This window comes from Barbus barbus (assembly GCF_936440315.1).
Source record: "Barbus barbus genome assembly, chromosome: 37".
Classification (NCBI taxonomy): domain Eukaryota; kingdom Metazoa; phylum Chordata; class Actinopteri; order Cypriniformes; family Cyprinidae; genus Barbus; species Barbus barbus.
In genome coordinates, this window is record NC_136715.1 from 23,863,389 (window position 1) to 23,879,326 (window position 15,938).

Here is a 15,938-nt window from a genome sequence, read left to right on the forward strand (position 1 = left end):
AGCTTTTCAGGGTTCTTCTAATTGGCTAGTTTTTCAGGGGCCGTCTCTCTTCCAGCCACTCAGTAAGGTAAGTTGGGTAAACGTCACGGAGCGTCATTAATATGAGTGATGTTTGGTCACGTGACGGGTCTCACCTGTCATCGGATCGGAGCTGACACCTGCATTAAGGCCAGCATGACATTTTTCAGCATGCGGTGTTCATTTCTAAGGGATAGCTCCTGAGTCCTGTTTTTATTTATTTGCCTCTTATTTTGAATTGACTCGTTATTAACATTAACAGGAGATTGGAGGTATTGTGTCTCTTGCTGAAAGTAGGTAGATTATGGGTGCTGTGTTGGGGGCCCTGGCTGGTTGGGTAAGTCGCTTTGCTTTTTTATGTACCTATAAATTCCCATTTTGTTCAGATTGAAATATAATGAAACTTTTCATGAAATCAAAGAAATTTGACTGATGTGTAATGAAAGCAGGACAGGTCAAGAAAATCACCTGTTACTTAAGATCCTGCTTAAGTGGATTATATTGTTTCCTCTGACAGTCAGCAGTTACCTCACATCAATTACGTACCAAAAGGTTCATAATGTAATATAATTAAATAAAGGTAAGTGAGAATAATATAACAACAGATGAAATCTACAGAATAATATTAAGCACAGGTAAATTCTTGAGAATATTATTAAACACATGCAATCTACATAATAGCCTACTTTTTTATTATTAAGCGTGTGAATTCTATAGAATGTATATGACAAGTCTATAAAGAATATTCTAGAGATTATTAAACACATGTACTCTAGAGATCATTTTTAATTTCTGGTGTATTCTGGTGTTGGCATATAATAACATCAAGCACATGGTTTAGCTGCATGCGTTGTGAACATGGCTTCTCAAGGTGACAGTAGTATTAAGTTGTTTACAACAGACTGAGCTCAGATCTCACATCAGCTGCTTTAAATCTTAGTGTCTAATTCATAAACCGTCTCTGTGCCTGTTAGACCTGCTGCTGCTGCTGGAGACAGAGGTTTTAACAGCACTAACGGTCTTAACATTAACATCTATCAATTCCATGTGCACCCCTCTCAACCAATGCTCCGCTGAAGCACTTTTTGCTTTTAATGCAGCAGAAAGTCTTTTTGCATAAGAGCCTATCATCTTGATTTGTCTTTTTTTTGTCATTCTTCTTTATAAAAGAATTATGTAATTCTTCTTTATGTTTTTTTTTTTATTTTTCCTTAAGGTTTCTTGCCTTTGCAACCATGCAGGGTGTCTTAGGTGCAGATGCTGCCCACAGATCAAGAAGTCTATTGTTACCCGAATCACGTATGCCTTCATTCTTTTGCTTGGTACCATCATTGCCTGTGTCATGTTGTCACCTGGTGTTGAACAACAGCTTAAAAGAGTAAGAATGAATTATTTTGAAGCATTAGTAGAGTTAGAAATAATCCAATAACTCAAGTAATGTAGACCAAAAGGGGTTTTTACATTGTGATGAAATTATTAGATTCTTGTCTCTGATGCGGAGATAAAATACTGTTTGTAGTTTCATGACGTTTTATGGTTTAGCGGGATGCTGAAAGCATTTTAATTTCTTCATTCTTAGATCCCTGGTTTCTGTAGTGGAGGAGCAGGATCCAGTATACCAGGAATTGAGGCCAATGTTCAGTGTGAGGTTTTTCTGGGCTATAAGGCTGTGTACCGGGTTTGTTGTGGCATGAGTTTGTTCTTTCTCACGTTCTCTCTGCTCACGTTCAATGTGAAGAACAGCCGAGATCCCAGAGCTGCAATCCACAATGGGTTAGTCCATTAAGATGATGTGGACCTATTTTCTGTTCAAAATCAAGCTGTCGATTACTTGATTCCAAACTATACATTCTTCTTGTTGATTTGATTTATAATACATATAATCTGTTTATTGCTAAACTACAGTTTGTGGAATTAATACTATAGTATTTGGTCATTTTATGAAACTACTGAGACATCTCTATATTTCATTAGGTTCTGGTTTTTCAAGATTGCAGCCATGATTGCTGTCACTGTTGGTGCCTTCTATATTCCAGAGGGGCCTTTTACCCGAAGTAAGAATTGAACTCATTTTATAAATCTGATCACCTACAATTTTTAAATGTGTGAATTATGCTTCCATCTTTGTTGCTACTGTTTTGGAAGTGCCTTGTTCTGTTCTAAAGAAGGGGGTGTCCCAACACTTTTGTCCATATAGTGTATGTACAAGTCATTGGTGTTTGGTGATGAGTTTGTGGCTCAAGGTCTACATTTAAAGTCATACCAGAGGTGTTCAGCTGGCTTTCTGCAGACCAGTCAAGTTCTTCCACACTGACTGAATCAATCATGTCTTTTTGAACCGTGTCTTATACACAGAGGCACTGCCATGTTAGAATAGAAAAGGGTCCTGTCCAAACTGTTGCTATAAAATTAGAAGCACACAATTCCCTAGAATATAATTATATGCTTTAACATTAAGATTTGTACTCATAGAAATTACTAAAGTAGTCAAACGTGTTCATTAGAAGGGGGTGACCCAATACTTTTGGCAGTATAGTGTATGCCAGCCCTCATTACACATGTATACCATCAGTAAAGACATTAATTGTTTTAAGGTAAATTATTGTTACAAAATATTTAAATATTGATTTAGGTTATGATAGAGGTGTGCAGATAACTAGTAGGTAGTAGTATATAAAGAGTTCAGAGTATAGTGAGCGTTATGGCTGTTTTTGGACCAGATCTGTTGACTTTACTCTTTTCACTGTGATAAGCATCTATGTTTTTAATGGGGTTAGTGTGAGGCTCTGCGACGGATCAGTTCTGCACAAATTACACACTGCAGATTTAATGTTGTTAATGGGAGCAAGCAACCAAACAACCATTCAAACTATATTTAGCATTCAATTTGTACTTGCAGAGGATTTTTTTTTTAAATTCTGTTTATTATTAATAATGTAATAACTTATTAAGCATTACCTGTGCATCACCTCTAGAGGCATTGCTTTTCATCGTTTAGTTCCGTTCAATGGTTAAAGGAAAAACAAACAGTGCTTTTTGCAAGTTTTTGGAGGCCTCTGTGAATCACATGTTCTTCATTCTTTATGCCCAGCTCAATTTTTGTTTGCAAGAAATCTAAGTTAATTTATGTCTTTTTCTTTAGTGTGGTTTATTGTGGGAAGCTGTGGAGCATTTTGCTTTATTCTGATTCAGCTGGTTTTGCTTATTGACTTTGCCCACTCGTGGAACGAATCCTGGGTTGATAAAATGGAAAAAGAAAACAGACAGAGGTGGTATATAGGTAGGTAAATATGTTACGTGTGTAAACCTATTTGTTATAATATGTACAGTGCCCTCCATAAGTATTGAGACAGTAAAGACATAATTGCTCTGTTGGCTGTGGAGTCAAGACATTTGCAAATATGATTAAAAGATGAATATGAGACAAAAATACAGAATGTCACATTTTATTATTAGCCGTTTCAACACATACATGTTTTACCAAATAAAAAAAACAGCACTTTTAGAGTTCATCCCACTCATTGAGGGGAGCATAAGTATTGGGACAGTTGAACATAAGGCAGATATAAAAGATTAAAAGCTATTATTTAGTTGCAGATCCCTTGAGCACAATCACAGCAGTGAGTCTGTGACCCATAGACATCACCAGACTCTTGGTCTCATCCTTTGAAATACTTTCCCAGCCTTTAATACAGCAATCCCAATTGTTGCTTGTTTTGGGGAGTTTCTGCCTTTACTCTCCTCTTCAGCTGGTGAAATTCATGTTCAATCAGATTTAAATCTGGAGATTGACTTGGGCAATCTAAGACTTTCCATTTCTTTGCCCTTATAAATTCCTTGACTGAACTGGCAGGGTGTTTTGGGTCATTGTCCTGATGCAATATGAAGCACTTCCCAATGAATCTGGTGGCATTTTCTTGAATATTGGTAGGCAAGATGGTTTTGTACTCTTCCAAATTCATTCTGCTACTGTCATCATACATTAAGTCATCAGTAAAGTTGAGAGGGCCTGTTCCAGAGACAGCCATGCATGCCCATGCCATGACACCACCTCCACCATGCTTTACAGATGAGGCTGTATGCTTGGGATCATTGCAGTTCCCTTTTTTTCTCCACATTTTTGCTTTCTCATCACTTAGATAAATGTTCATCTTTGTCTCATCGGTCCATAAACACAGTTCCAAAACTCTTCTGGCTCACCTTTGTGCTTTTTTGCAAACTCTAATCTTGCCTTTCTATTTTTGGTGCTGGTCAGAGGTTTGCATCTTGCTGTGTAGCATCTGTAATTCTGTGTCAAAGTCTCCTGAGGACAGTAGATTGTCAGAGCATCACCCAGCTTTCTGGGAGTTGTTGGTGATTTTACAGACACGTCTTTTAGGATTCATTTTCAAAGCTTTTATGATTTGTCTGTCATCAACTACTGTTGTTTTCTCAGCCGATCAGGTAGTTGTTGGTTGCTGGTGGTTTCCAAACTCTTGATTTCTCCATGCCCTTTGTTTTTGCTAGAGCTCTAACTGACTTCCTCTTTTCTTTTAGCATCCAAATTGCTTGCTTTTCTCTCAAAGTCAGCTCCCTCATCTTCATCCTGGTTTGTGTGTGTCATCATCGAATGCAAGATTCAGAATACAGAAGTAATGGATATAACTGATACGACACATTTCCTGCTTTTAATATCTGAAGAATTAATGCAACAGGACACAGCTGATCACTTAGAAAGACCTGTGAGGCAACTGCTCCAATACTTATGCTCACATCAGATAGAGGGATGAAACTCTAAAAGTGCTGAACTTCCGAGCTGGAAAAACATCTGTGTGTTGAATCACCCAATAATAAAATGTGACATTCTGTAGTTTTGTTTCATATTCATCTTTTAATAATATTTGTAAATGTCTTGACTCCACAGCCAACAGAGCAATTTTGTCTTTACTGTCCCAATACTAATGGAGGGCACTGTATGTTGAGTAATTCAATACTCCTTCCTTCTAGCCTTGCTGTCGGTAACAGGAGTGAACTATATTCTGTCCTTCACGGCTGCAGTTCTCTGCTATAACATCTACACTCAGCCAGAAGGATGCGTGCTGAACAAGTTCTTCATCTGCTTCAACATGTTATTATGTGTCGGAGCTTCTGCTCTGTCTGTACTGCCCAGAATTCAGGTATTTACAGTAAAAAAATTTTTTTTACAAAGCCAAGGGAACAAGTGTTTTCTCTGGGACATTTGCTTCTCTGTACCTGTCATATAAACATAATTAAGCCACACAGTTTTCATTTGTGTTTAGTATTCGTTAATCAGTTATGGTCTGTTTGTGATTTATAGTCCAGTGAAATGAGACTGTGTATAATTCTAGGAATACCAGCCCAGATCTGGTCTTCTTCAGTCATCCATTATGACTTTGTACACCATGTACCTCACCTGGTCAGCCATGACCAATGAGCCAGGTTAGCTTCACAAAGGTTTTTATCCATTTAATTTGTCTTCTTTCTTAGCTAAATTAGACCATGTCTTGATATTCAGAATGTTTGACCTTGCGGCTTCCAATAAGCTTGGAAAAACGTATTTCAGAAATTCTCAAGTTTGCTATCAAATGGATAAATTTGCTTAATTTCAAGATGTTTTTTTTTTGTTTGTTTGTGTCCATCCCTCATCTCCAGACCGCACATGCAACCCGAGTCTGATCAGCATCTTCCAGCAGATCACGTCCTCCACTGTCGCACCACTGGAGATCGAGAACCACACAGCCATCATCATTGTAGACATAGAGGAAACTGTACCATCTGCCCCATATTTGCAGTGGTGGGATGCTCAAAGCATCGTCGGATTGGCAATTTTTGTTCTCTGCATTTTGTATTCAAGGTATAGTGTTTTTACTGTGATATATGCAGTCGTTGTCTGGCATTCTTGCAATTTTTTTCAAATAATTAAGAATTTTCAAGTTTTCTCTTTATGGCCACTGACAGTGAGGTTGGCTACTGCATCATGGGCTTCAAACTTCATGATAACATTATGTATGGTGGAAACAGCAGCATCAAGGACTTTGGAGATGTGCATATGTTATAACCGCCAGTAAAAACTCTAGACATATTTGAATAAATGTACATTATTTACCTTTACCATATACCTTTTTTAATGGGTAGGTTGTTGGACCAATTTACCAACAACCTTAAAGCATGCATGGGAATGTGTGTCCAAGCTTTTAACTATATATTAATAAACATTCTTGAAGACATTATATTGAACACAACACAAGTATCCAGATGGGACATAAAGTTCTAATACTTGTGCCATAAAGAGCTTCATTTTTTTCCCCCTCACAGTATACGCTCTTCCAATACCAGTCAAGTTAATAAACTAACCTTAGCAGCTAAAGATAGCACAGTCGTGGATGAAAGCTGCACATTAAGTCCTGAGACAGAAGAGGAGGTCACAACACCAATTGTGGAGGACAACGAACGGGACACTGTTCAGTACAGCTACGCTTTCTTTCACTTCATGCTGTTCCTGGCATCCCTTTACATCATGATGACTCTCACCAACTGGTACAGGTGTGTGCATTTCCCAGTTATCACTAAAGTAGGATGGAGAATTTTTATTGTTTTAACATTTTGAACAGAAAAGTAGAAACACACGCAACAGCAGGCACTCTATATAATTATATGCAAATGATAACTGATTTTTATTGTCAAACCAGTCCTGATGCAGACTACAATGCCATGATGAGCAAGTGGACGGCAGTGTGGGTGAAAATCTCATCCAGCTGGGTCTGTCTCTCATTATACACCTGGACTCTGGTTGCTCCGATGATTCTCACCAACAGAGACTTCACCTAGATGCATTTCTGCAGAACACCTTCTAAAATAAAGGTTCTTCTATTTCATTGCTATGAGAATCTTTAATGTCCTACAGCCTTGATGCTATTATAAAGATACTGTTTTGTTTTTGTTCCTATTTATTGGAGTTTTAATGTTTTTATGGATTTTATTTTTGGACAATTTTGCCTAATATCCTCAGCATGTGTTAGGATGTTCTCTGTGCCATCGGTTGGAATGACAATGCGTTTTATATTTCTTCCATGTCTGCTTACTGCTTTAGATAAAACTTTTTTTTTTTTTATCATGCTGCGTTTGTACTTTTGTACTTGCTGAAACAGTGTTTTATATCTCTGTTGGTCAGGCAAAATGTACCAATCTTTCTATTATTTGTATCTTTACTGTGTTTTAAAAATGCTATATTTCATCATAAAATCAAGGAGTACAGTGACAAAAACCCCATTTCTGATACAACAATAGGCAGTAATGGACATCGAGGATGCAAATATATTTTGGTTATCAAATATGTTGTATAACCAGGAAAATTATTGTATTATATGTACAATGTATTAATGAATTAACATATTTAAGATCAATTAAATTGAAAATAAGTGATCATGGACACTATTGTAGTTGCATGGTTTTGTCATTGATTTTATACCATCGAAGCAGCTCTACAGTCATGTTTCAAGCTGCTGTACAGACTACAACTCCTCCTCAACTAATGCTGGTATGATGTTCCCTGATTTTCAAGCAGAAGGAAGCAATGTAGTGTCTGTTGCAATTTCTTTGAATAACATTAACCCTCAATTCTGACTTGTGAGTTTATGTTGATGAGGCTGCATCACAAGAACTAGTCCCTCGACTGAACCTGGTGTCTGCAAAGGTTTTTTTCTCCATCTCCATCTTTTATCACTATTCTTCATACAGTCTGTATGTTATAAAGAACTACTGTATATAAATAATGCTAATTTGACTTGACCATCAGTCATGAATGTCCAGAAACTGTATATTATTGGTTTAAAAGCACATTACAAAAGCAAAACTTGAATGTTTTTTTTATTTTTATTGGTTTCTTTCGCAGGTCTTGGAAGCACACTGAACATGATGATTTTACATGTTTAACATCACATGTACTTTTAGTAGGGCTCCAAAAGTTCAACTGCCATTGTTTTGGCAATTATTATTTCACTACAATTATTTTATTGAACTATAGATGAAACAGTACAAAAAAAAAAAGTTACTCTTTGACCAACATTCATTAAGAATTGATCAGGTGGGCCAGGCATCAGCGGATTTCCAAGCGTGAACCAGTCTTCAGTCGAGGGTCTGCATTTGTCTATTATGCACCCACACTGAATTGGAGTATCTGAGATGAAACCATTCATTACATTATATTCAGTGTGTCAAAAAACCCTACACATTCATGTACTACAAAGATGACTACATTTCCAACATCAAACTACAGCTCTAAGCTTGTAGCAAATCCTGTGTGAAACCATTTCAATGCCAGAATACACACTTTATCCAACCATAGACCTCTTCCGTCCTCTCAGTCGAACTTCATCCAGTTTCTTGATGACCACAGAGGACTTTTTGGATGAAGCGGTGTAACTTTTCAGAAGTCTCTCAAACAAAGTCTCCGTTTTGGGATGAGTGCTGAGAAAAGCTTTCTCCAACACGTACAGGTCAACTCCTTTATCTTCTGGTAGAGCAGAAATATAACTCAACCCAAAGTCAATCAGAACCAGCTTAATGTTCTGGTCTTCAGCTCCACTGACCAGAAGCATGTTGGAGGTGGTGAGATCACCATGGACGACATCTTCATCATGCATCTGAGCAAGGATTTCTCCAATCTTTTCTGCTAGAGTCTGGAGATGCTGTGGGTTTTGTTCTGAGACTTGAGCCGATGCAATGTGGTCTCTTATGGACACGGAGTGAATAATATCCTCCAAAAAAATGCAATGAGTGGTGTAGTCAACAAAATAAACAACAGGTGCGTTGATACCTGGGACAAAGGAAACGAAGAAGTCGATCATATAGAGTAGATGTTAATTACATTTAAATTTGTTCATTTAGCAGATTAAAAACCTTAACATTTATGTTTGCACTCATATGCAGTCTGATGGAAAAAAGGTCATTTGTCACCCCACAGGACCCTTTTAACTCAACTAGATCAAAAATCCACAAAATCAGTTAATAGACTTCAGCTTATCCAAAATTCGGCAGCTCAGCTATCGACTAGAACTAAAAAAAAAAAAAAAAAAGAGTGCATATAACACCAGTTTTAGCTACACTGCACTGGCTTGAATGGATTATAAAGTCCTTCTTATTACGTATAAAGCCCGTAATGGGCAAGGACCCAATTCCATAACCAGTTTTCTTGTTAATTGTACTACATCAAGAACTTAAGATCATCCAATACAGGATGCATCCAGAAGAAAAAAAAAAAAAGGTGACTCAGCCTTCGTAAATTATGTTCCAAAACTATGGAATACATTACCATCAGATATTAGGAAGCTAGTAAACTCAGCTTTTTAAAAGGAAGCTAAAACCTTATATTTTAACTTGGCTTTTAGTTTATTTTGTAAATGTATGATTGTTTTCTATTGAATGTGTTGTATGTAGGTCTTTTTTATCTTTATGCTTGATGTATTTCTTTTATTGGCTGTAATGTTGTTGCTTATTTAACGGTGTATTCTTGATCATGTAAAGCTCACTTGAAAGGTGCTATATAAATAAAGTTCTATTATTATTTTCCTTATTGAAGCATTAAAAGGACAGTTCACCTCAAAATGAAAATTCGGTCATCATCTTCTCACCCTGAAGTTGTTCCAAACCTGTTCTTTTTCTGATGAACAAAACATATTTTGAAGAATGTTGGTTACCAGAGTTGATGGTTGCCAAAAGTCATTGATTTCCACAGTATTATTTCTCCATACTATGGAAGTCAATGGCTTCCAGCAACTGCTTGGTTCATTTCCTCAAAATAACTTATCTCGCGTTCAACAGCTAAAATTAATGCAGGTTTGGAACAACTTGAGGGTGGGTAATTTAATTTCCAAATACTTTCAAATATTTGAACTCTTATTGTAATTAAGGTTATGTTGTGCAGTCTTTGATTAGTCAAATATATTTTCTTCAAACAAGAATATACATATAAAATAAAGCTCTGGATGCTGCCCTACAAATGTAGAATTTCAAATAATACCTATTCTTGTTATTGTGAATATGAGAGCATATTCTGACTGAAATGAGAAGGGTATATGCCAGCACTGGTAGCTGTGGTTGTGCACGGACCTGCTCTCCTGCATCGCAGTATGGATCGCACCTCCTGTGTGGTTCTGCGGCGCGTCAGTTTCACGTCGAGCTCAGGGTGGCGATATAATTTTGGGAATCTCTCTTTAATAATCACGGACCGACCCAAAAACGTGCCTCGATAGACGCGGGCTTCTGCGCCCTGTTTAATCATCTGTGCCTCCTTTAAATACGACGGGACACTCGCTTTTACTGAGTCTGAGTGAGCCATGTTCCAATCTGACGCTATGACATAGTTCTCTACTTCCGGGGAAAAAAAATATGCTACTTCTTCTTCTTCTTCTAATGATACTTTAAGGCGGATGGCAAACCAACTTTTAATGCATTTACCGCCACCAACTGGACTGGAGTGTGAAGCACAACAATAATAATAAAAAAAAGTTATTAAAATGAGTAATTAGTAAATTATAACTCTAAATTTAAAGTAGAATGCCCTATTCGGATGCGAGGAATAATTATATCTTCTTTCCTATTCCTACACTTCTTCCATTTCTTACTTGCTGCTGAATATAGTATACGTCTACCCTTCCATACTTCTTGCCATTCATTGTTTATGAATTCTTTAATTTTCCCTTTAATCTCATTTTTACTAAGAGTCACTTGAATATCTATTTCTCTGTGTTTAAGAGCTTATCAACCTCTTCATTGGCCTCCACTCCCACATGAGCAGGATTACTTATTCTTAAACTTGCAAGAATCTCATATATCATGTCTTGCCTTGATGATTTTACTCCACTTGCAAAGCTCGATATTGCTGCGTAAGAGTCAGAACATATAACTATATCCTATACATAATCTTTTTTTATTATTATTATTTATAATCTCTTACTCTTTCTCCACATTTTAGTATCGTTAGTGCATTCATTGTCCAACAACCTTTAAAAAGACAGTTGACATAAACACTGTAATTTATCACCCAAATTCCCATTATAGTGCATTTGTTACCCACAGAACCAGTCTTCTCTCTCTTCCAATGCTGTAGTATTACACTCTGACGACACAAATGTTTTAGCAATTTAGATTTTTTTCAGCGTAGTGTCCGAGTCTAATAGGCTATTTGAATATTTGAACTGTGGAATAAATAAACAAATAAACAATCACCGCTTCAGAAGCAGGACAGAGGCATTAGCACAAACAAACCTTTCAGTATGTGTGGTATAGGCTTTTTATGTCAACTTTCAAGATATTATCATCACTCTTCGATCTTCTTCGATCAGACCAAAATTAGAAAGATCGAAAACAAAGATAGCACTGCTATTTATTAGAGATTAATTGTTAATTAGTTTGATGTTTACTATACTCCCTGCTGAAAACAAATCAAAACAATAGAATCACAGACAAGTCTAATGGTTTCCACTACAAATACAAACATTACCATCAACTTTAAACCATTAAAAAATGGTTTTCTGTAGTGTGTTTTAGGATTTATTGGTTTTAACAAGTCACCAATAGGAGATCAATTACCAGTAGAGACCCACAGGGTCCAGTTTCCATTAAAACCAATACAAAATTTGTGATGGTGTCTGTTTTTTTTTTCATTAATTATATTATTTTATATTAAATGTGTTAGTAAGACTCAATACGACATGCAGTTACATTATAATATTAATGGTTTCAGAACTTTATTTACAAAGGCTCGCTGAGTTTAAGGAAGAGTGCAGCCTCCTGCCACGTAGCTGCGACTCCTGGATGAACAGACTTCACTGAGAGAAGGCTCCAGGGAACTTTGCCAGAAAAAAAGCAGATTATTATGCGCCATAGTAGCGATTTCCTTTTGCAGTGACTATGTGGACCGCGTATAATCTTAAACAATGTACATTTTGATCCAGTCAGTTTTCTATCGGGATAAACATCTGGTCTGAGGGATGTTAATCGGTCAGAGGTGAGAAGGCGGGTTAGCGGTAGCTACTTTTAGGTGTCTAAGTAACTTACTGTTTAAATGGTCGCCAGCCTCTTCATTTTTTTCACTTCTGCTTTAAAAATAACTGGTTGGTCTTGAAGATGTTATTCTACTGTACTATAATTCCCTTTGACACGCATGGCTTCCGAAAACTTTACAGGGAGCAATAGATAAATCCCACAGGCTTCGAAGTTCTGAGGACAGGACTGCAGTTTAGAAACATCAGCTGCAGATGATTAATAGCTAATTAGAAACGCACTCTTGCTCTGCTCTAATGAAACGCGGGAGTTGTCATGGTGACAGCGTTCAGTCCCGGACGACTAGACAGATAAACAACAGATTGTCCTTTAAAACTCGCAGATCACATTCGCTATGTTTATGTTTTTGTTTTGGAAATAGATTATATTGCCGGACGAGACAGACTTGTTGCGTATTTGATGAGCCAGCTTCTGTAAATAATGTTTAAAATGGGTAAGTGTCAGACCTTTTCGATGCTTATTTGTGTTTTTGCATGTAATTTGTAAGAAAAATACAAAACGAAGTATTGTAATTGATAATGGTTATCTCTATAGCAAACAAATACGACATATTTTAACATCAGTTGGCTGTTTTTGAATTGGTTGTAGCCCGTTATAGAAATAGTTAGGTGATATCGTTGTACTTGATCTAGAACATGTAGCAATAATTATAATATGCAGTTCATAGTTTATGGCCTGATGTATGTTTTCTATTTCTTGTAATTTAAAGATCACTGGTCTATGTTTTAAGTTGACCAGTGTTCTGAAAATCTGACCTATCTATCAGGATGATCTACCCTCACTATATTTGGAGTCAAGTTAGGGTTGTAGGTTAGTCCAGCCTCATAAAAATATGCTACCCATGGTTGCAGCCCGAGGAGATGTGCTACTTACATTTTTAACACATTTATTGGATGGTAATTTGATACATGGCCTTTTTAACTGCTGGTTGAAAGACAGACATCCTGAGCAGGTAAGTCAGATTCTCAGAAAACCAAGAAAAGTCCTGGTTCACCACACTCTTATTAAAAATAAAGGTTCAAAGGGAGGTTTTGTAGCAATGCAATAGAAGAACCATTTGGGTTCCACAAAGAACCTTTCTGTTAGCAGTTCATAGAATAATATTTCAATAATCGGAAGAACCTTTTGTGCAGTGAAGGTTCCATGGATGTTAAAGGTTCTTCATGCAATTATTATAATTATTTTTTTAAGAGCATATGAGCAGGCCATCCCAGCTGTGTGTTATTTGTGTGTTACTTTCTCTTTCCTAGGTTGCTCTGTCCTGGTGCTCACTATCATTGCGTCCACTCTTGGTGGTCTAGTGTTCGGCTATGAGCTCGGAATAATATCCGGCGCTCTGCCGCAGCTTCAAGCTCAGTTCTATCTGGGTTGTGTCCAGCAGGAAGCCGTGGTTAGCGCTCTTCTGATCGGATCGTTGTCAGCATCAGTGATTGGTGGCTGGCTGATTGATCGTCATGGCAGGAGGACATCCATTTTACTGAGTAATCTCCTCATCCTGGGAGGCACCATTATCCTAACTACAAGCCTATCTTTTTTGGCACTGGTGGTTGGTAGGGCCATCATTGGTTTTGCAATGAGCATTTCTTCTATGAGCTGCTGCATCTTTGTCTCTGAGATGGTTGCTCCCGAACGCAGAGGGTTGATGGTTACCCTGTACGAAGTTGGAATTACAGTTGGGATCTTGTTGGCCTATGCGGTCAACTACGTTTTATCTGGAATCCAAGCAGGATGGAGGTACATGTTTGGACTTGCTATTATACCATCTCTCATGCAGTTGGTGTCCATTGGGTTTTTACCTCGGACAACTGGTACCTCTGAAAGCCTCGTAACGGAGGACGATAGTCTGCAATCTGATAGATTAACAGGAGAAATATCAATTCAGCACCCAACAGAACAAGTTAAATATAGTGTCTTTGACCTTTTCAAATCCAAAGACAACATGTGCAGAAGAACCGCCATTGGTCTTGGGCTGGTGCTCAGTCAACAATTCACAGGTCAGCCGAATGTCCTCTTCTACGCTTCCACCATCCTTTTCTCGGTGGGATTTCAGAGCAATGCATCTGCAGTTCTTGCATCGGTGGGTCTGGGTATAGTCAAAGTCATTGCTACTCTTTTGGCAATGGTATGTTCAGACAAAGTTGGTCGAAGATCACTTCTGATTGGGGGATCCACAGTGCTGGCTATAGGATTGATACTTACTGGTGTCTTGTGCGGACAGTCCGTGATTGATACAACAAAACAATGCACTTCATTAGAACCACATTCAAATTTGACCTCACCAGCTGAAAATCAAGAAAATGTGGGCATCAACTTGGTTAATCAAAGTGCTCCATCTGCTGGACATGAAACACATGATGCTTACGGAGGTTCAAATCTTTCTTCACACTCAGAGGACATGTATAAGTGGATTATTTTTATCTGCATGATGACAGTTGTGAGTGCCTTCTCAGTCAGCTTTGGACCAAGTAAGTTTTCTTGGAGTATTTCTATAAATTTACTGTGATTAAAGATGCAGTGTCACTGGCAGCACCAAACAAAATTGTCTACCAGTTTGATACAGTTAAACAATGATGTCCAAATAGCTGCTTGGTGCGCCTATTGGCACAGAAATTCCTTAATCTACCAGTATTTGATGCTACACAACAGCTAGTACTAATTACATGAAACTGCATATTTGGTTCACAGTGACATGGCTTGTGCTAAGTGAGATATTTCCAAAAGAAGTCAGGGGAAGAGCCTATTCATTCATCAACTGCTTCAATGTGGGGGCCAACCTCATAGTTACCTTTTCTTTCTTGAGTATAACAGGTATGCACAACCACCACGGCCACACACAAGGTCAGTCGTCATTATATGAAATGTATTTGCAAATAATTTTCATCATATTTCAATGACATTTTTCTCAGATGTGATAGGTCTATCTGGAATATTCGTTGTGTATGGAGTTATTGGAATGGCAGCAGTTGTGTTCATCTACCTCGTGTTACCAGAAACCAAAGGAAAATCTCTTCATAAAATTGACAGAGAACTCTCTCAGACACGGTAGGAGAACATATTTGCTGTTGTGACCAGAAAAGCAGGTTTTTCCTTTGGAGTAAAGTAATTTGGTCAGAATGAACTGGAATAGTAATGGATTCTGACTTGTGCTTGATGCAATTCAGCAATATCTGACAACATCCAGTCAATGCATTACTCAAAATCTGTTCTTTGTTTTAGATTTATTCACAGAGAGGAATTCTGCAATATTTTCCAAAGAAGACATTTCTCCCCAGGGTATCAGAGAGTTCACTTGACAAGCACAACAACATGACATGAAGCAGAAAGTTATGAAATCCCTCTGCTGACCATCAATATGGATCAATCTGTTCACTGGATAATATTGTTCAATGTTTTAATGATAATGGCTATCTATTTTTGTTTTCTCTTTTGTAGGAAGTATTGAACTATGATTCACATTTTTAGTTCACATGCATGTGATATTTACTAGTGATACATTTTTATGAAATCATGGAATACTTTTGTAATTATAATTTGGAATAAGTATACATTACACGTACTTTACTCTTATTGTATGGCTTTTGTAGTCTGTGACAAAATCTATGTGTCAGAGCACATTAAAAAATGTACAATTTAAATTTAAACATTGTTTAAATGATGTGTGATGATCTGTGGAATTGCACACAGAACAAATATACAGAGATATTGAGAAATGTCAGGAACATCTTAAATTTTTCATGTAGATGTTTAAATAAATGAAGTTTCTGAAATTGATATGTACTTTTTTGCAGCTCAATGAAAAAAGAAATTATGCACTCAGAAAAGTAGGGCATAGTGCAAAATAAAGTCCCTCTCTTATT

The 15,938-nt window shown here is 37.3% G+C and overlaps 3 protein-coding genes across 5 annotated transcripts; 2 read left to right on the forward strand and 1 right to left on the reverse strand.

Annotated features, from left to right (window-relative positions):
• Positions 1-136: 136 nt before the first annotated feature.
• serinc3 (serine incorporator 3) lies at positions 137-7,445 on the forward strand. The gene is made up of 10 exons (XM_079396140.1): positions 137-355; positions 1,235-1,396; positions 1,598-1,791; positions 1,993-2,072; positions 3,161-3,298; positions 5,005-5,174; positions 5,367-5,457; positions 5,671-5,872; positions 6,334-6,561; positions 6,708-7,445. Exons 1-10 carry the CDS (start codon positions 323-325, stop codon positions 6,844-6,846), a joined length of 1,437 nt encoding a protein of 478 aa, XP_079252266.1. The 5' UTR covers positions 137-322; the 3' UTR covers positions 6,847-7,445.
• LOC306856722 (EKC/KEOPS complex subunit TP53RK-like) lies at positions 5,203-10,390 on the reverse strand. 2 transcript variants are annotated; one of them, XM_079396138.1, is made up of 2 exons: positions 10,126-10,390; positions 5,203-8,833 (listed from the first exon to the last, which is right to left on the reverse strand). In XM_079396138.1, the coding sequence occupies exons 1-2, from the start codon at positions 10,352-10,354 to the stop codon at positions 8,349-8,351; spliced, it is 714 nt and encodes a 237-aa protein (XP_079252264.1). In that variant the 5' UTR covers positions 10,355-10,390; the 3' UTR covers positions 5,203-8,348. The 2 variants fall into 2 exon arrangements, with proteins under 2 accessions (XP_079252264.1, XP_079252265.1); XM_079396139.1 differs by having other exon boundaries at positions 7,905-8,833; positions 10,037-10,385.
• Positions 10,391-11,823: 1,433 nt separating this feature from the next.
• On the forward strand, positions 11,824-15,938 carry slc2a10 (solute carrier family 2 member 10). Of its 2 annotated transcripts, XM_079396027.1 has the most exons (6): positions 11,824-12,025; positions 12,443-12,514; positions 13,332-14,546; positions 14,767-14,889; positions 14,988-15,123; positions 15,298-15,938. In XM_079396027.1, the coding sequence occupies exons 2-6, from the start codon at positions 12,502-12,504 to the stop codon at positions 15,389-15,391; spliced, it is 1,581 nt and encodes a 526-aa protein (XP_079252153.1). In that variant the 5' UTR covers positions 11,824-12,025; positions 12,443-12,501; the 3' UTR covers positions 15,392-15,938. The 2 variants fall into 2 exon arrangements, with proteins under 2 accessions (XP_079252153.1, XP_079252154.1); XM_079396028.1 differs by lacking the exons at positions 11,824-12,025; positions 12,443-12,514 and having other exon boundaries at positions 12,866-14,546.

Bases quoted from the DNA above. Each gene is read 5' to 3' on its own strand.
- serinc3 (XM_079396140.1), top strand. From the start codon at position 323: ATGGGTGCTGTGTTGGGGGCCCTGGCTGGTTGG. The intron at 5,175-5,366 runs GTATTTACAGTA...GTATAATTCTAG, and splicing joins CTGTACTGCCCAGAATTCAG to GAATACCAGCCCAGATCTGG. The intron at 5,458-5,670 runs GTTAGCTTCACA...CCTCATCTCCAG, and splicing joins AGCCATGACCAATGAGCCAG to ACCGCACATGCAACCCGAGT.
- LOC306856722 (XM_079396138.1), bottom strand. From the start codon at position 10,354: ATGGCTCACTCAGACTCAGTAAAAGCGAGTGTCCCGTCGTATTTAAAG. The intron at 8,834-10,125 runs GTCCGTGCACAA...CCTTTGTCCCAG, and splicing joins ACTGCGATGCAGGAGAGCAG to GTATCAACGCACCTGTTGTT.
- slc2a10 (XM_079396028.1), top strand. From the start codon at position 13,229: ATGTTAAAGGTTCTTCATGCAATTATTATAATTATTTTTTTAAGAGCA. The intron at 14,890-14,987 runs GTATGCACAACC...CATTTTTCTCAG, and splicing joins TTCTTTCTTGAGTATAACAG to ATGTGATAGGTCTATCTGGA. The intron at 15,124-15,297 runs GTAGGAGAACAT...TCTTTGTTTTAG, and splicing joins AGAGAACTCTCTCAGACACG to ATTTATTCACAGAGAGGAAT.